The sequence below is a fragment of the Marmota monax genome, unplaced genomic scaffold (genome assembly GCF_021218885.2).
Source record: "Marmota monax isolate L192 unplaced genomic scaffold, Marmota_monax_Labrador192_F-V1.1 WCK01_AAM20220418_F8-fsc00028, whole genome shotgun sequence".
Classification (NCBI taxonomy): domain Eukaryota; kingdom Metazoa; phylum Chordata; class Mammalia; order Rodentia; family Sciuridae; genus Marmota; species Marmota monax.
The window spans coordinates 1,285,497-1,304,936 of NW_026694779.1; the positions used below are offsets into that span (position 1 = coordinate 1,285,497).

Below are 19,440 nucleotides of genomic sequence, written 5' to 3' on the forward strand. Positions count from 1 at the left end.
GCCCTTGCTCAGCATGTGCAAGGCCCTTGGGTCCATTCTCGGTTCCGAAAAGCAAAACAACAACAACAAAATTGGGAATAGGCGCCTCGTTATTTTCCACACGATTCTCGTTTTTCCACAAGGAGGGCTGGAACGCCCTTCTCGTTCTCCACACGATTCTCACTCGCTAACTCTCTGCAAGCGGTTGCAGCTGCAGTCTTCAAACTTGCGAAGGGAAGGCGGCTTCCAAAGCCCCAGCTTCCCGAGGCCCGAGAATCCATTAACGAGCTACCCCTGCGTGGCACCGGCGCCCGTAGCGTCCTTCACTCAACACCGAATTCCCCCCCACACCCAGCCGAACTGCAAGCTCCACGAGCTCCCGTGGCCGGGCCGGGTTAGCACGTCCGTCCTCCCAGCCCACAGGGACCCGGCTTCCCACTCGCACAGCGGCGCCTCAGCCACGCACTCCCCGGACCCGGCTGGGGCTTCAGCGCCCGCCCCGCCCTCGAAAGCCTCAGAGCGAACAGCTGAGGAACTTTCCCCGAGTCCCAGCCTCAGTTCCCCTGGCGTCACGACCGGGGTCCTCCGGCTCCCAAGGATTCGCGAGAGCGGCCCGAAGTGGCGTGGCGCTCTCGGACGTCGCTCACTCACCTGCAAGTGACCTGCTTGGTGCTCATGGTGGCTGGGCTGGGGGGCCGTCGTCGCGCCGCTGCCTCCCGCTGCCGCCTCGGCCTCGGCCCGGCACATCCTGCGCAGCCGCGTCACGTCGGCGCACTCCGCCCCCGCACGTGCTGCACCTTTGTAGCGCCGGCCGGAAACCTAGCCGCCGTCACAATTGGTTCCGCAACGGGTGTGAAGCCCGGCGGTCCCCCACACCTCGCGGCGCTCGGTGGCCGCTCTTCCAAGCCTCCCGGGCGGATCCTGAAGGCGTCCTAGATCTGCCAGTCGCTTCCAGGACAGGTAGTTCCTAGGATTCTGCTCCTGTCGCCAAGAATACTCCTTAGTGGCCTCTTGCATCCCCTAAGTCACCTCATCCCCCGCCCCCGCCAGCTCGTGCCTGAGCACTGTATCCCCAAGTGCTGCAGCTGCACCTCATTGGGGCTCCTTAGAAGCCTGGAGCCCGCGTCCACGGGCCCCGCCCGATCTCACCTGCGCCGACGAACACCCCTCGCCCCTCTCCCCTCTCCCGACAGCCCTTTGTCAATCTCTCTACTCCCCCCGAGTTTCAGTGCCCGATTTCTTTGCTGGAACCCCACTGCACTGCGTCTTCCATTTCCTCTTAGGGGAACCCCCAGAGTTAGCCTCGACCCAGCTCCTGCAGATCCCGCTTCTGCGCCCAGTGCATCCCCGTCTCCCCCAAACCCGCTGTCAGGGTCCCAGGAGAAGCCACCTCCGCCCCATCCTGGGCCCGGGCAACCGCCTCACCACGGGTCTCCGAGTCTGTTGTCCAAAATAATCTATTGTATTATCACTATTAATTATTTTGGATTGATTGATTGAACCCAAGGGTGCTTAACCATTGGACCACGTCCTCAGCCCTTTTTTATTATTTATTTATTTGTTTACTTAGAGACTGGGTTTCGATAAATTGCTGATGGCATTAGGGCATCATGGAAAACAAAGCACCAGAAACACTGAATTAACTTAAATTTTAGCATGGAGCTGCCTGCCTCAGCCTCCAGAGTCGCTGGGATTACAGGCCTTGGCCACGGCGCCAAATCTATTTTTAAAACCTATATGACATCATGTCCTTTGCCTTCCATCTTTCAGTGATTTCCTGTCGCTTTGTATTTTTTTTTTTTTTTTTTAACTTTTAAGAAAAACTGGGCTCAAGTGGTTGCGGTGGTGCACGCCTGTAATCCTAGCTACTAGGGAGACTTCAGCAGGAGGACCCCAAATTTGAGGCCAATCTGAGCAATTTAGACCTTGTCTCAAAATAAAAAAAATAAAAAGGGCTGGGCTGGAGGTGTGGCTCAACGTGGGAGGCAGTGTGTTTGATCCTCAGCACTGCATAAAAATAAAGGTATTGTGTATAGACACATTAAAAAAATTTTTTTAGCTAAGTAAATAAATAAGAAGGGCTGGTAGCTCAGAAATAGAATGCCCTGGGTTCAAATCACTAGTACCAAAAAATATATTGAGCTATCAGCAAACAATGACAGTTTTACTTCATTATAATTCAGTATAGTGGGAAAAAAAAAAGTGGAAATAGTGTATGTTTTGTTTTGTTCCTGAATTTAAGCAAAGTATATAATATTTTACCAATATAAAAGCCTCAGACTTTCTTAAGTATTCATTATCAAATTAAGGAAATGTCTCTCATCCTAGTTTTCTTAGTATTTTTATCATTAAAATGGACTTATTTCTATCAAATGCTTTTTCTTTTGCATTAAAAAAAAAAAATTGTGCCAGGCACTGAGGAGGCTGAGGCAGGAGGATCTAAGTTGGATGTCAGCCTAGGCAACATAGTGAGACCCTGTCTCAAAATAAAAAGGGCAAGGGACATAGCCCCCAGTGGTAGAGCACTCAGGTGTTGGGGGTGTTCAATCCCTAGTACTGCCAAAAAAATAATAACCCAATTATAAAATGTGTGAAAGATTTGAATAGACATTTCCCTAACAAAGACATATGAACTGGCAATAAACATATGAAAAGATGTTCATTAGGGAAATGCAATAAGATAGGACTTTACAGCCACTCAGATGGCTAAAGTAAATCCAGGCCAGCGTAGGCAATGTGGAGGAGCTGGAACGCTCATAAATTATGGAAATGATGTGGGCACTTGGGGAAAGGGTCTAGCAGTTTCTCAAAGTATTTAAAGGTTACCATGTAACTCAGAAATTCCCCTGGGTACTGGTGTAACCAAGAGATACAGCTGTGGGAGATTGTGTTTGGGATTGGGGTCTCTGACAAACTTGGTGATTGTGACATGCGTGGTAACTAGAAAGTTTCTATGCAAAACACAGAATACCTGGCTATTGGGAGACTCCTGTGTAAAAGCACGGGATGCCCGGATGCTATAGCAATGTTCTTAACGAGTTACCCAGGCTTGGAATGCCCAGCAGTTTCCCCTTGAAGGATAGGGGATAGGATAGGGATAGGATAGGATAACTATGCAGGTGCACTATCTGGTTTCCACGGAAACGTCCTTGGAGGCAAGGGGCTCTGTGTTGGTATGAACCTGGACCTCCTCTCAGCTAGCCAGCACTCGGGGTTAAAGGAATACTGGTTAGAATGCAGTCATGGTGATGGGTAGTATGTAGCCTTTCTTGGGTTAATAAACACGGCAGCAGAGAGGAACAGCCACCTGTGTGCCTTCTACACTGTGCGCGTGTGTCTGTCCTTTACTCACCTCTTCCCAGGTTCTCTCTACAGGTATTCTTAACACCCCGCCACATAAAAATCTGCACATGAGACAGGTGCAATGGCACATGCCTGGAATCCCCTCAACTCAAGAGGCCGAGACAGAAGGACTGTAAGTTCAAGGCCAGCCTGGGCAGCTTAGTGAGATCCTGTCTCAAGATAAAAAGGGCTAAGGTTGTGGCTCAGTGGTAGAGCAACCCTGGATTTAGTCCCCAGTACCGCAAAAACAAAAATAACCAGCTTTCACATGAAAATGGTGAAACTTATTCATAGCAGAATTACTCATAATAGCCCAAAGTTGAAACAACCCAAACATCCATATTCAAAGTATGCCCATACAATGGAATATTATTTAACCATAAAACTGAACAAATAACGAAGACATACTATGACCTAGGTGAACTTTGATAACTTAGGCTAAGCAGAAGCAGCCAGATGCAGAAGATCCTATACCGTATGATTCCCTTTATATGAAAATCATAAAGAAAAATTAGTGGTGCGGGGGCTGGTAGGAAGGGAAATGGGTCAGGACTGTGAATAGTTTGGGGTTTGGGGTTTCTTATTTGGGGTAATGAAAATGTTTTAAACTTAGTGGTGATGGTTGCATAGCCTTGTGAATATGCTCAAAACCACTGGATTGTACACTAAATGGGTGAATTTCATAGTATATAAATTTGATCTCAATTTAAAACACAGCAGGTAAGTAATGGTGAAGATAGACCAAAAAAAAAAAAATGCAATATACAGAAAACAGAATTTCCTGAAGAAAAAAATACTCAAATTTATAACTTATTAAAAATTCCCTGAAATAATAAAGACACGAAGCTACATGTTGAAAAAGCACATCACTGCCAGGTGTGGGGGTGCACACCTGAAATCCCAATGACTCCGGAGGCTGAGGCAGGAGGATCACAAGGTCAAGATTACAGCCTCAACAACTTGGTGAGACCCAATCACCAAGAAAAAGAAATAAAAAGGGCTGGGGATGTTGTTCTGTGGTAGAAGACCCCTGGATTTGATCCCCAGTGATGCAAAAAATAAAATAAAAATTTAAAAAAGTAGAATTTTTTTTTTAAATTAAAAGAAATATAGAGAGGTGAGTCTCTAAACCCAAGCAGCTCTTAGACTAATGGGAATAATAAAACTCAATGACTGATTTTTTTTTTTTCCTTTTCTTTCCTTTTTCTTTTTGTACTGGAAATTGAACCTGGGGTGCTCTACTACTGAGCTATAATCCCCAGTCCTTTTTTATTTTGAGACAGGGTCTCCCTAAGTTGCTGAAGGCCTACTAAATTGCTAAGTCTGGCCTTGACCTTGTGATCTTCTTGCCTCAGCCTCCAGAGTTGCTGGGATTGCAATGAGCACTTGAATAAATGACTAATTAAATAATAGAGTTCTGGTAGGAATATGAGTCCAGTGCTTGCAGTTCAACATAATACTGAAGAAAGCTGAGAAATTCAGCACCAAAAAATAGGGCTTTGAAGGATGAATAGGAGCTGGCTGTCATTCGTTGCAAACTGCACGGAGCCTGTAAGTGAGCACAAATGGAAACTAGCTCTTTAAGAAGCCAGCCCATGGGGCGGTCTGGTTACTGGTTAATCCTACCTGGCTCATGGTGGATCAGGTTACTGTTGTGGAAAAGAAGTCTCCAGAGACCTCGCCTGCTAGCCCAGAAGGTGAAAGCTATGTACTGCCCAGAAGCCGGGAAGCCTTTAATTAAATTCACCCACTGTAAGAAATCCATCTACAGCTTCAGTGTGCCCCGACACTGTCCTCTCTGTCAGCAGGAAGTGGGCTCCGGGAAACTGGAGGAAGCACCTGTTAGCATCTCTAATCCATTCACTGATGGGCATCAAGAAAAATGCTCCTTCCTGCTGCGACCAACTCAGGGGACATTTCTCAGGTATGGTGTTTTTTTTTTTTTTTTTTTTTTAAACACGTTGAATTGTGCAAAGTTTTCCTTCTGTTTGTGTCACTAAAATTTTTCTGTTACCAATATGCACTATACAGTGGGAAGTGTCAGTTTCGTGAGTGATCTTACCTGTGTTTTGACCTTAAATCCTGATATGTAGACCTACTTGTTTTGTGGCTCAGTGGTAGAGCGCTTGCCTAGCATGGGTGAGGCACTGGATTCGATCCTCAGCACCACATATAAATAAATAAGCAAACCAAAGGTCCATCAACAACTAAAATAAATAAATATATATTTTTTAAATGTCAGCTGGGTGGAGTGGCACACACCTGTAATTCCAGTGGTTTGGGAGGCTGAGGCAGGAGGATCACAATTTCAAAGCCAGCCTCAGCAAAAAGCAAGGTGCTAAGCAACTCAGTGAAACCCTGTCTCTAAATAAAATACCAAAAAAAAAAAAAAATAGGGTTGGGGATGTGGCTCAGTGGTCAAGTGCCCCCCGAAGTCAATCCCTGGTACCAAAAAAAGAAAGTCAAAAAATAAAAATCCGATTGGTGTGCGGGGGTCGTTGGGGGTATGGCTTTGTGTTGGAGCATTTGCCTTTTATGTGTGAGGCACTAGTAGGTTCAACTCTCAGCACTGCATATAAATAAACAAATAAAATAAAGGTCCAACAACAACTAAAATTAAAAAAAAAATTTAATGTGCACATATTTTTTAAGAATATGTGCACAATATAGGAAGGACACACCTGCTCAAACAATTTTAGGAGAGAAAAGTATCTGCTAAGAGGCTAACTGGGAAAATAACCAGCTGCCAATCCTATCAAAATAGTACCTTTTAATCCCAGCGACTTGGGAGGCTGACGCAGGATTGCAAGTTCAAGGCCAGCTTCAACAATTTAGAGAGCCTGTCTCAAGGAAAAAAAAAAAAAAAAAAGAGACTGAGGATGGAGCTGGGATTGTGGCTCACAGGCAGAGCACTCGCCTAGCATTCATAAGGCAGTGGGTTCGATCCTCAGCATCACATAAAGATATTGTGCTCACCTCTAACCAAAAAATAAATATTAAAAAACCCACCCAGTCTGTGGTATTAAAAAAAAAAAAAAGGCTGAGGATGTAGCTCAGTGGTAAACTTTCCCTGTACTTCTTCCCCAGTACCCCCTTCCCCCCAAAAAATTTCACTGTGGCTGCTCCCTGGCTTTAAGAATGAATGCAATCCCAGCAGCTAGAGAGGCTGAGTCAGGAGGGATCGCAAGTTCAAAGCCAGCCTCAGCAATGGCGAGGTGCTGAACAACTCAGTGAGATCCTGTCTCTAAATAAAATACAAAATAGGGCTGGGAAGGTGGCTCAGTGGTTGAGTGCCCCCCCACCCCCAAAAAAAGAATGAATGCAGAAATCAAAAAGAAAACATTATGTCTCAACTGTTCCTGTGGAGTTTACAAATAGAATTGAAAATGACCCTGTATAAACCAGGTTTTTAAAGTGGCGTGCATGTTATTGAATGATGGCATGCACTTTATTTAGGAAGTATGTTCAGGCTCTGGGGTGAGGAAGACTCATCTCTTATCCTGGTTCTTTTACTAACCAGCTCTGAGAACCCTCTCCAAGTCTCTAATCCCTCAGCTGTCAAAGGTGGATGGCTCCAACTTTGCAGGTGGTGAGGTCCAGGGATCAGGCACATAAGCCTGGCCCAAGTGTCAATCATGAGGCTTCAACCCTGTGCTCCTTCTATTCCAAAATTCACATTCAGCTCAGACTGTGGCTCCCCAGCCTAGCAGGACCTTCGCTTCCACCTTAAACAGAACCACAGAGGCCCAGCTCTTTCATAAGAGCCGCCTCTGAGTCATTAACTGGTGGGATTTCAAAAGCTTTTGAATCAAGTGGCCAGAATTCAGGATTTCCTTCTCATAACATTGGCCGGGAAAACAAATCCTTACTGAAGAGCTCTCCTAGGGATGCCATAGACCCGCTTTCCTGAAATGACACGATGCATGATCGAATTTCAGACTGGCCCTAAGCTCGCCCCTTGGTGCTGAGGATTGAATTTAGCATCCCATGTATGCTAAGCACCTGCTAAGCACCGCTATACCCCCCCAACCCCATGCATTTTTTTAATATTTATTTTTTAGTTGTAGTTGACAAAATATCTTTATATGTGGTGCTGAGGATCGAACCCTGGGCCTCGCATGTGCTAGAGGAGCACTTTACCTCTGATCTACAACCCCAGCCCAACCCCATGCATTTTTATGTTTGTTTATATACTTTTTTTTTTTGGGGGGGGACAGGGAATTGAATCCAAGGGTGCTTTACCACTGAGCTACTGCCCGAGCTCTTTTTCAAATTTTATTGACCAGGGCCTTGCTAACTTGCTGAGGCTGGCCTCACACTTGCAATCCTCCTGCCTCAGGATTGTGTGCTACAGTCCCTAGCCCTTTATCTTAAGGTGCCACACGAGAGGGGGAGGACCTCTATCATAGGCTGCTGCTGCTTTTCCTCCTCTTTCTTCCTTTTTAATCTACCAAATGCTTTATTTACTGCCTCTACTTTTAATATACTTTGTGAGTCTCTAAAGAGCTAGAAAGACTAGAAGTTTCCAATAAGGACTTAAGTGTGTCCACAATGTCCACAGTAGAGCCCAATAAACTACTCACACGTGAAGATGGTTCTATCTGAAAGCATCTTGTAAGCTAGGCATTCCATCTTGTAGGCATTCCAGCCTAGAATCCTCCATTTCTTCCAATTCCTCCTCTCCTGTCTCAGGTGTCTCTCGGAGGTCCTGTTACCATTTCCTTTCAAGAGTCCTTTTCTGAAGACTGCCTTTCTATGAATTTTAACACAAAGTGTACAGAATGTGTTAGTTTACCAACTACTAATGTCATACACTGGCAACCGTTTTAATATCTGGAGATTAGGTATTATAGAATTAAGTCTCCTTCCTCCAGTAGATGCATAATGTATACAGTGCAGCAAAGTTGGACAAAATGCACAGAACATACACGGCAATGAGTAAGCTAGAATTTTCTAGTATTTCCTAACAAAATACCTGTGTAACGTCTTTCCTTCTGCCACCCTCAGCCCAGTGAGCAAGTGCCTACAGTATACCATTCAGAGGTGGGTTAACGATTCCAAATGCTATTTCCCATCAGTTTTAAAAAGATATTTACAAAAAAGTTTTTTCTTCCTACCACTTCTACTTTAAGTATATAGAGGGACTAGATATTTCATATGAGAACTTGCCAGGCATGGTGGTGCATGCTTGTCATCCAAGTAACTTGGGAGGCTGAGGCAGGAGGATCCCAGGTTTGAGGCCAGCTGTAGCAACTTAGCGAAACCCTGTCTCAAAGTAAAAAAAAAAATAAAATAAAAGTAAGATGGGCTGGGGGGGCTGGAGATGTGGCTCAAGCGGTAGCGCGCTCACCTGGCATGCGTGCAGCCCGGGTTCGATCCTCAGCACCACATACAAACAAAGATGTTATGTCCGCCAAGAACTAAAAAATAAATATTAATAAATTAAAAAAAAAAGATGGGCTGGGGATGCAGCTCAGTGGTACAGCCACTGGGTTCAATACTCATCATTAAAAGAAGTAAATAAATAATTATAATAATAAGTGTTTCTTTCAGGGAGTATGATGGCAAGTCTGATCTCCATGTTGGAATCACTAACACAAATGGTGAGTGTATTTGCGTACTTTTTTTAGTTAAAAAAAAATCATGCCACCACACCCAGTTTGAGGAGACTGGTATTTCTAGAAAAGATGTAATTATAGCAACATTTAACTAGTGATCCTGCTGTTCCACCATGAGGTAGGAACAGCTACCCCCGGCCCCTGCAAAAAAAAAAAAAAAATAGAAACACTTGACTCTAGGCAAGTTATTACTACTCACATACTAAATATTTGGAAGCTTCCCCCCGCCCACAGTGCCAGATATGGAACCCAGGGCATTGCACGTATTAGATGAGCGCTCTATGGTGATGGCAAAACCAGACCTGGTTGTGAAAAGAAATTATAAGTGTTATGGTGAGGGCTGAGGTTGGGGATTGGCAGTAGAGCACCTGCCTAGCATATGTGAGGCCCTGGGTTTGATTCTCAGCACCGCATAAATAAATAAATAAATTAATTAATTAATTAATTAAAGGTCCATCAACGACGACTAAAAAATATTAAGCAAACAAAGCCTTATGGTAAGAAACGTGGGGAAAGTCAATTTTTCTCTCTTCTCTCAGCCTTTCTTCAGGAAGCCTAATTAACTATGGTCCCTACCTTTTGGACAGTAAAACACTGCACTGGGAATATGACTCTTCCCTCTTGATAGGTAAACACCCCTGTGCCAGGCTTTCAAGGCTAGAGATTTAACAGATGCCTGTAAAAAGAGCCATTTCTTCTTATCCATTTCTGTGAGCATGCTTTATTAAGAGACCTTGCACAGGCCTTCAGCCACGTAGATTAAGAATTGTTTTTTTTGGGGGGGGGTGCTGAGGATTGAACTCAGGTGCACTCAATAACAGCCACATCCCCAGCCCTTTTTTATATTTTATTTAGAGACACGGTCTCACTGCGTTGCTAAGTGCCTTGCTAAATTGCTGAGGTTGGCTTTCAACTCGAGATCCTCCTGCCTCAGCCTCCTGAGCTGCTGGGATTACAGGCGTGCACCACCACGCCGGCTAGGAATTCTTTTTAAAAGAGTGGAAAAAAGGGTCCAGTGATAGAATGTAGACCCATTCTAAGATGACGCCAAATAATCTATAAATGCTGTGAAAACTGTGGATCAGGGCTCAGAATTTGGAGTTTGTTCTTCTCTGGGCCCACCAGGGTGAAATGATGCTTGGCGTTCTCCTCCTCCTCCTCTCCAGTCTGCCTCTCAGCCAGTCTGTTTCCCACAACATGACCACGGAGCCACATCTTCAGCCCCTTCAAAGCTCTTCAGTGTTTTTCTCAGTGAAGACCCCTGCAAACCTGCACAGTTTTTCATTGACTTTTAGAGAGGAAAAAACAGACTTCCTGAGAGGTTGAGTTGCCCAAGACCTCCACATGTTGAGTCTGAACCTCTGGACCCATATCCCTTGATTTCCCAATCCTATATTCAACCTACTGCCACTGGGTCCCAGCACCATGAGGGATTCAGGAATCAAGCTGAAGGTTAGAACACCTGAGGGTGTGGGAGGACCTGAAGTACTTTGCTTAATTTTTTTTTTAAGGTAAGCTGTGGGGGTAGCTCCCTGGTACAGTGCTTGCCTAGCATGCAGGAGGCCCTAGGTTCCATCCCCAGCACTGCAAAAATTTTTTAAAAAGTATATGGCGATTACACAGAATGCTCCTTTGGCTGGATTGAGTTCTGAGGTGCAGAGTTTGTAACCAGAAACCAGAATCATTTTCCTCTGCAGGAGAAGGGCCTGGACCCTGGGAGCAGGTGGGGCTCTTAGTTCTGGCCTCTCTGGTTGTTTTTCCTGTTGGAGGAAGAGGAAATTAACAACATGAGGGGCTGGGGATGTGGCTCAAGCAGTAGCGCGCTCGCCTGGCATGCGTGTGGCCGGGGTTCGATCCTCAGCACCACATACAAAACAAAGATGTTGTATCCGCCGATAACTAAAAAATAAATATTAAAAAAAAAAAGAAACTAACAACATGAACACAAACTAGAACTGGTTTTTGTTTGTTTGCAGAACTGGGGACTGAACCCCAACTCTTGCATGCTAGGCAAACACCATACCACTCTTTTAAGTCAACTTTTCTCACTGCTGTGACTAAAAGGACCCGACCAGGACAACTGTAGAGGAGGAAAGGTTTATCTGAGGGCTCACGATTTCAGAGGTTTTAGTTCATAGAAGGCAGGCTCCATTCCTCAGGGCTCCAGTGAGGCAGGATATCATGGCAGAAGAGTGTGGCAGAGGGAAGCAGCTCACGTGTGGATCAGAAAACAGAGAGAGTGAGACTCCACGCTCCAGATACAAAATATATACCCCATAGCCACGCCCTGAGCAAACCCCTTCCTCCAGCCTCCCCCCACCTGCCTCCAGTTACCACTCAGTTCACCCCACCAGGGATCAATTCACTGATTAGGGTCAGGCTATAACCCAATAATCTCTCCTCTAAACCTTCTTGCATTGTCTCACACGTGCGTGGGCTTTTGGGGGACACCTCACATCCAAACCAGAACAATCACTGATCTACACCCCGCAGAGCCCGTTTTAAAATTTTTATTTTTAGCCAGGCATGGTGGTAATTACTGGTAATCCCAGCCACTTGGGAGGCTGAGGCAGGAGGATGGGAAGTTGGATACTAGCCTCAGCAACTTAGCGAGGCCCTCAGCAACTTATGAGAACTTGTCTCATTAAAAAAAAAAAGACTTGGGGGGTGTAGCTTAGTGGTAGAGCATCCCTAGGTTTGATCCCAAGTACTAAAAAAACCAACAAATAATTTTAGACAATAAAACATCTAAATTTCATATCTAAATCTCACTCGATGGATTGCTGCTTCCCATACTTATTCTAGAGTCTCTCTCTTGCTCTCTGACAGTAGCAGGAAAGCGGAGCCTGCATTCACCATAGGGCAAGTTCCTGAGGTGGCTGCTGCTCTTGTCTGAGGTGCCTTTTAACAGACATGAGTTTTTCCCTGGGCTCTGTGTGACTTTGGTTTGCAGGGGTCGTGTATAATTACAACCAACGCGGTGTCCGGCGAGACCAGGCGGGATGGGAGCAGAGTCTAAGTGTCCCGTTAGTGCAGCCCAACATGTTTGGACTGAGAGACCAGTGGAACAGGTACTTGGAAGACTTCTCAGCCATGGGAGCCTGGCTGCCACACAGGTGGGTGGCTACGAAGACCACATTCTGCATGCAGGTGTGATCCCTGTGGGGGATCTTTTTTTTTTTTTTTAATTTTAGCAATTTTGAAATTGATTTCTCAATTCCTTTCTCCCTCACCCTTTTAGAAGATGGATAGTATACTTGTGAATTTCAATGTTTCTGCAGTTTCCCTTGCAATGAGTTTTGATCCTGTGGGCTATCATAAAACTTAGGTATGGAATTTCACTTCTAAAATGTAGACTCTCATTCAAATTAAGTTCTCCAGGTTGGCAGTTTATAGGCACCTAAGTCCTAAATGCTTGGGTGAGCCTACTCCTACCTGTCTTTTGGTTAATAAGCAGATATAGCCCAAGATGCCATTGTCCCCCAGAATTGTACCTCTGGAGGCTTCATAAGTAAGTGGGTCAGCACATAAAGGGGCCCTATCCCCTGAGGAAACAGATTTCAATTATGAAAGTCCTTCCATAGCTTCACAACCTGTTCCTTAGAAGCTTTTAAAGTTCAGCCTCTCAGGGGCTGGTGCTGTGGGGTGCACCAATAGTCCCAGCTTCTGGGGAGGCTGTAGCAGGAGGATCTCTTGAGCTCAGTTCAATGCCAGCCTGGGCAGCACAGAGAGACTCTGTCTCTCTCTCTTTTTGGTACTGGGGATTGAACTCAGAGGTGCTTTACCACTAAGCCACATCCTTTTTATTTTTTATTCTGAGACAGGGTCTAGCTAAGTTGCTGAGGCTAGCCTTGAACTTCTGATCCTCCTGCTCCAGCCTCCCAAGTCACTGGGATGGCGGGTATGCACCGCCATGCTGGGTCATACCTTAAATAAATAAATGCATGCATACAAACACACAGCTCAGCTTTTCTTCTCTGTATCCCTCTCCTGAAAGGTATGACGAAGACCACCACAACTGCTACAGCTACACCCTCTCATTCATCAACTGCATTCTGACCACAGAAGGCAAAGAGCAACTGGACAAGAATGAATTCACGGAGAAATATGTGATCCCAAGGACACGGTTGGCCTCCAAGTACATCACCCTCTACCGGGCAATAGAAAAGCATGGTTTCTACGCAGTTGACCATCCTGACCAAGGAACAAGCCCTCCTTCTGAGGTGGTTTGTGCTGAGGGCTATGTGTGAGGGTGGAGGGGACAGGACATTCAGGGGTCACTGTCTTTAATTGGTCCTGAGGATTTCCAAATGCATCTAATTAGAGTTAATAAAAAGATGTGTGGTTTTCTTTAAGTCTATTTCAGCTTACTGTAGTCGAGGGGATCCTCCAGCCTCAGCCTCCCGGAGGCTGGGATTACAGGTGTGCATCTCCTTACCTGGCTATGGTGGGTTTAGAGGTATAATCCCATCTTAAGTGGAGGAGCATTTGTATTCCAACTTCCCCTCCTTCACACTCTGTTTTAGGTGTCAGTTTCTCTAGTCTAATTTCCCATCTTCAAGGAACCAACATTATGTCTCTTTTGCATATGAAAATACTTTCCCAATGTCATATAACGACAGAACTGGGGTTCATACCCAGGTTTGTCTGCAAAGCCGTGCATTCAACGCCTGGGTCACTGCAGGGGTTAAGACCCACCATACCCAGGGTATGCCAGCATCTGGGTTAGCCATTCACCATCATTAGAGACAAAAGGAGAAAATAAGGATTGTTTACCTCAATATGCAAAATGGGAAGGAGGTAAAAATTATGTCATTACAAAATCAGCTAAAATAAAAACTGATAATAGTAGAATGTTTTCATAATACTTCATGCTAATTTCTCTTAGGGCTTCACTGCTGAATTTTCAAGGCTTCAGAAGGTCCCCATTCCCTCTTTTAGGGGTCACTCTCTGGTCTGGAGGTGGTTTGCTTTATATATTTTTTTCCCTTTCATGTTACGAGGCTACAAATTCCCCACTCCTACAAAACCAAAGTCCCATATCTATAGGTTTTACGTGTAATGAAGGAAATTAGTCACTGAAATAACACCAATAGATGGCAATGTTGCTCAGCTTTGTAGAATTCTGAACTGAGAATCCTTTGATTTCTCACACCAGCTACCTGCTAACCACAGTGATAAGGAGGCTCTGGCTGGGCACCGTGTACTCCCGTAATCCTAGCCACTTGGGAGGCTGAGGCAGGAGGATCGTAAGGTCAAGGCGAGCCTCAGCAGTTTAGCAAGTTGCTCAAATAAAAATAATAAAATTAATAATAAAAAATAATTAACAAAATGAAATAGATAATAAAAATAGAGGGTGGTGGCTCAGTGGTAAAGCATCCCTAGTTTCAATCCCCAGTACCAAAAAAAAGGAGGCTCAACACTGAAACCAAACTCTGTTCTCCAGATGAGGTCTCAGGGTTCTCTCTGGTGACAGTGCTTCTTCATGTCATTGTTCAGCACTGCCTGGGGCACACATTGGGGACTGACCACTGGGCACACCAAGTACCTCAGTGTCATAGAATGGAGAGACCAGGACTCACACAGTGAATTTTTTTTCCAAAGCTTCAGCTTGTGCAAAACACTCCAAGAGCTAAGAAACCCCAAGAAACATTATTAAAGGGGGGAAGAAAAAAGAAGAAGACCCAACAGCTGCATCTAGTTCAGGAGGGGCTGAATGTTGAGCTGTCCTTGGCTACCATACCTCAGACTATTTTTTTGGTCACCTCCTTCTCCTTCTGTGTTACCTTCCAGGGCGTGATCGAGATTTTTCACTTTCTAGAGAAAGTAATAAAAGCAATGGTAATTTTATCTGAAAGGTGAAACAATACATCAATTACCTGCCAGACCCTTTTCCTATGTTATCTCATTTTTACTTAATTGCATTCTCTATGGATTTACCTATTTTAGATATTTCATATATATGGAATCATACAGTACAGAACCTTTTCTGTCTGTCTGTTCCTCCTCCTTCTTCTTCTTCTTTTTTTTTTTTTTTGGTATTGGAGAGTGAACTCAGGGGCCCTCAACCACCGAGCCCCATCCTCAGTCCTGTTTTGCATTTTATTTAGAGACAGGGTCTCACTGAGTTGCTTAGGGCCTCGCTTTTGCTGAGGCTGGCTTTGAACTTGCAATCCTCCTGCCTCAGCCTCCCAAGCTGCTGGGATTACAGGCGTGGGACCCCATATATATATTTATTTTAGTTGTAGTTGGACACAATACCTTTATTTTATTTTTATGTGGTGCTGAGGATCAAACCCAGTGCCTCACACGTGCCAGGCAAGCACTCTACCACTGAGCCACAGCCACAGGTCCCACCCCCCAGCCCTTTTTATTTTTTTATTTTTAATTATGAGACAGGATCTTGGTAACTTTCCTAGGCTGTCCTTGAACTTGTGAACCTCCTGCCTCAGTCTCCTTAGTCACTGGGATCATAGGCATAAGCCACTGTGTTCAGTTAGTATCTCTTTTTTGGCTGTGCAGGGGTGTACCAGGAATTGAACTCACTGAGCCCCATCCCCAGCCCTATTTTGCATTTTATTTAGAGACAGGGTCTCATGAATTGCTTAGGGCTTCGCTTTTGCTGAATCTGACTTTGAACTCCTGATCCTCCTGCCTCAGCCTCCTGAGCCACTGGGATTACCGTGCACCACTGTGCCTGGCCAGTTTCATTTCTTTTGGTGGCTGAGTGACATTCCACTGTGTGGGCGTATCAGTAACATTAACTTCATTTTAGAGTTGAGAACATTTGACGTCAGGCTCACACAACTAACGTAGGATGAAGTGGGACACAAACCTGAGTCTCACTATCAACCCTCCGGCCTCTCATAAGGAATTGCTGAAACCTAGAACCCAAACTTGTCTTTTTTTTTAAGAGAGAGAGAGAGAGAGAGAGAGAGAGAGAGAGAGAGAATTTTTTAATATTTATTTTTTAGTTTTCGGTGGGCACAACATCTTTGTTTGTGGTGCTGAGGATCGAACTCGGGCTGCACACATGCCAGGGGAGCTTGAGCCACACCCCCAGCCCCCAAACCCCTCTTAAAGCTTTTAAGCCCTGTGAACTGTCAAGTGCTAACCCTCACCCAAGAAGGCGGTTCCCTAAAAGGAAGGCAGGTTTGCTGCCCCTGAACCACTTTATTTATTTACTTAAATATTTGTTTTTTTAGTTGTAGTTGGACACAATACCTCTATTTTATTTATTTATTTTTATATTATGCAGAGGATCAAGCCCAGGGTCTCGCCTGTGCGAGGTGGGTGCTCTGCTGCTGAGCCACAACCCCAGCCACCCCTGAACCACTTTAATCCCTGTGTCACTGCCTGGCAGAGCCGGGTCAGGGCCTTCCCAGGGTGACCACCCTAGTGGAGCCCCAGGCTTCATAGGGCAGGACAGAGATAAGTCAGTTTGCTCCCATGATGGAGTGGCCCCTCTGGCACCATCCCAACATGGAATTTGCTCTGAATACAAATAGACAGATGTTGTGTCTTTTTGGCCTCTTGTCAATTGGGCGGATCTGAGTCACTCCTGCCAGGAAGGAAGGAAGACTCCCTGTTGTGCCAGGTGCCTTTTGGGTCCTCCTTCTTTGTCCCTGTCACCACACAATGAGAAAAACATTCACAGGGGCCCATTTTAGAATTAAGATCACTGAGGCTGATAAAAGGCAGCAAGGAAGTTGCTCAAGGGCACAACCCAGCCGGGGTTCCTTTCTAGAAGGTTCACTGCCCTCCTCAGCCTTCAAGGGAGTTATCTGGGGAAACCCGTATGCTGAGGTTGCTGAGTTTGGATCCACAGATGGACCTGGTGGGATCCGCCACTCTTCTGATGCCATCTGCAAGATCATTACGCACGAGGCCTGGGGTGTAGCTCAGTGGCGGAGTGCTTGCCTGGCATAGCGTGAGGCCCTGGGTTCCATCTCTCCAGAACTGCAAATAAAATCAAATAAATAAAATCTCAGCTACAGGAGTGCATTCCTGGGAGAGGGGCCTGGCTGCACCCCAACCTTGTGGAGCAGGACCATCGTGCATTTGCAGAAGCACACACCCAACCGCAGGGGGACACTTCTGACCTCACCTGGCTAAGAGGGTGCTCCTTGAGTTCGGTTTCTGAATGCCACTTGAATGATTTTGCAGCCAACCCTGCCCTGGTGGTTATATTTGATTTGGACATCCAATGTGGGGGCACAATTTTTTTTTTTTTTGGAAGTTATGATAGCACATGTTCAGAGCAAGAACTGAGGTGGTACAGACACCCGTGTGTCATTTATGCACACAGCAGCCCTGTGGGTTGGGGTTGACGGTCTCACGAGAACAGTGGCTAAGGCTCAGAGATGGTCACTTCTGTGCATCACCAATGACTATGCAAGTGGAGACCTTGGCATTAGATTGGATGGAGGAGGTGGCACAAGCTGCCATCTTTGCAGGTCACCTACTGCTTCTACTGTTTGGGCTTGTGGTGTGCCGTCCGTCACCCCATCTCCCGACCTTGGTATCTGAAAACATCGAAGGATAGGGAGAAGCATCATAAAATAAGTAGGTAAGTTTTGGAGGCCAAGGAGAAGTTGGAAGTGATAAAATGTCCTGAGAAAGTAAACATAAAAGGCATAATCTTGCCGTGCAGCAACTTGGGTGGCTGAGGCAGGAAGGTCACAAGTTCAAGGCCAACCTTAGCAATTTAGCAACACCTTGTTTCAAAAAAAAAAAAAAAAAAAAAACCAAAGGACCAGGGATGTGGCTCAGTGAAAGCATCCCTAGGTAAATTCCTAGTACCAAAAAAAAAAAAAAAAAAGAAAAAAAAAAAAAACAACCAAAACAGAACAAAAACCCAACAAAAAACGTGGTCAAGTATGTATATAATGTTGTGTACAATATTTTGCACTAAGTGACAAAATTTGTGAAAATAGTCGGTTCCAGAAAGCTTCATGGTGTTCCCAAGTATGGTGTGCTCAAGCCAGTGACATCCCTGTGCTAAGTGTACATGGTGAGCCTGTGAGGCCACTGAGACTAGCCTCATACAGTGGAAAGCTCTTCTTTTTTTTGGGGGGGGGGTACCAGAGATTGAACTCAGGGGCACTAGACCACTGAGCCACACCCCAGCCCTATTTTGTATTTTATTTAGAGACAGGGTCTCACTGAGTTGCTCAGCACCTCGCTGTTGCTGAGGCTGACTTTGAACTTGCGATCCTCCTGCCTCAGCCTCCTGAGTAGCTGGAACTACATAACCAAACCACACCTGGCTCTAGCAGGAAACTGAACACCTCGAGAGCCCAGTGATGGAGAAAGATGACTTTGTGAAGGCTTTGTTTTGTTTGTTTCTTGACGCTAGGGATTAAATCCTGGGCTTTGTACATACTAGGCAAGCTATACTGAGCTACATGACCTACCACGTGAGGATTTCAGGTCCTAGTATGGAGGGACCTCTACCTCTAAGGTTTATCTCCAGCTCTTCTTTTTGGTTGGGGATTGAACCCAGGGTGCTTTACCACTGGGCCACATTCCCATCCCTTGTTTTTTTTTTTTTTTTTTTTTTGAGGTAGGGTCTTGCTGAATTGCTTAGAGCCTTGCTAAGTTGCTGAGGCTGGTCTGGAACTCAAGCTCTTCCTATCTTTGCCTCCCAAGTTTCTGGGACTATAGGCATGTGCCATTGCACCCAGCTTCTAGCCCTTTTTGAGAGAGGGTCTTGCAAGGAATGCTGAGGCTGGCCTCAAACCTGTGATCCTCCTGCCTTAGCTGAGTTGCTGGGATCACAGGTGTGATACACAGACTACCTGGCTCTGTATTTCAGTTTTGAAGCCTCTCAGGAAGGGTCGCAAGATTGAGTACCACCTAAGCCTGAGGCTTTGAAGTTACAGATGAGGCAATCACTGTTGTAAGCGAAGCTGCAGCATCATCCCCAGTGAACTGTGGAAAACTCCTGAAGGTATTTTTTTAAAAAAAAAAAAAAAAAAGAAAACACATACCACCAAAGTGTCAGGACATAAATCCTCCAAAGAGCAGCTACTACTGCTGTTAGCTAGAAACTGTGAGAGCAATGTTAGACCCAAACCCCATTCTAGAGCCCAAGGGCCCTGTGGTAATGCTGAAGAGCACCTGGCCTGCCATGCGGAGTCCAAATCATATTCACAAAGGAACACCTTCCATACAGGATTGGAGAGCGCTATTGTTTCTGGGCTGGGGATGCAGCTCAGTGGTAGAGTGCTTGCCTAATATATACAAAGCCCTGGGTCCCCAGCAGCCACGGGGACAGGGGGTGAAGATGCTGCTTCTAGAGCTTGCCGTCATCAATACCTACTGTGTGGTCTCTGGCTTTTTCATACCACACCATTACTGGAGTCACAAGCTTCAAGGTGTACAAGCTAGGGATCCAGTGCCCTGAGCTACGTCTCTATATCCCCAGTCATTTTTTAAACTTTGAGACAGGATCTTGCTAAATTGCCCAGGCTGACCTCCAACTTGCGATCTGCCTGTC

General features: G+C 45.5%; 2 protein-coding genes across 7 annotated transcripts in view; one reads left to right on the forward strand and one right to left on the reverse strand.

Moving 5' to 3' along the window:
* Mkrn2 (makorin ring finger protein 2) overlaps nt 1-760 on the reverse strand; it is a 32,655-nt gene extending 31,895 nt beyond the window's left edge. Inside the window, exon 1 of the mRNA XM_046425532.2 lies at nt 631-760. Coding sequence (XP_046281488.1) covers nt 631-656 — 26 coding nt within the window. The 5' untranslated portion in view covers nt 657-760. The remainder of the gene's footprint in view (nt 1-630) is intronic.
* Nucleotides 761-796: 36 nt separating this feature from the next.
* Mkrn2os (MKRN2 opposite strand) lies at nt 797-13,294 on the forward strand. Of its 6 annotated transcripts, none has more exons than XM_046425534.2 (6): nt 797-939; nt 3,355-3,454; nt 5,127-5,245; nt 8,875-8,924; nt 11,893-12,055; nt 12,937-13,294. In XM_046425534.2, the coding sequence occupies exons 2-6, from the start codon at nt 3,404-3,406 to the stop codon at nt 13,187-13,189; spliced, it is 636 nt and encodes a 211-aa protein (XP_046281490.1). In that variant the 5' UTR covers nt 797-939; nt 3,355-3,403; the 3' UTR covers nt 13,190-13,294. The 6 variants fall into 6 exon arrangements, with proteins under 6 accessions (XP_046281490.1, XP_046281492.1, XP_046281493.1 ...); XM_046425536.2 differs by having other exon boundaries at nt 5,130-5,245; XM_046425535.2 differs by having other exon boundaries at nt 811-939; nt 3,342-3,454.
* Nucleotides 13,295-19,440: the final 6,146 nt, after the last annotated feature.

What these genes read in the sequence shown, in the direction of transcription:
- Mkrn2os (XM_046425533.2), top strand. Translation starts at nt 4,887, where the DNA reads ATGGAAACTAGCTCTTTAAGAAGCCAGCCCATGGGGCGGTCTGGTTAC. An exon ending in ACTCAGGGGACATTTCTCAG is followed by an intron (nt 5,246 to 8,874) that starts GTATGGTGTTTT and finishes TGTTTCTTTCAG; the next exon opens with GGAGTATGATGGCAAGTCTG. An exon ending in TGGAATCACTAACACAAATG is followed by an intron (nt 8,925 to 11,892) that starts GTGAGTGTATTT and finishes TTTGGTTTGCAG; the next exon opens with GGGTCGTGTATAATTACAAC.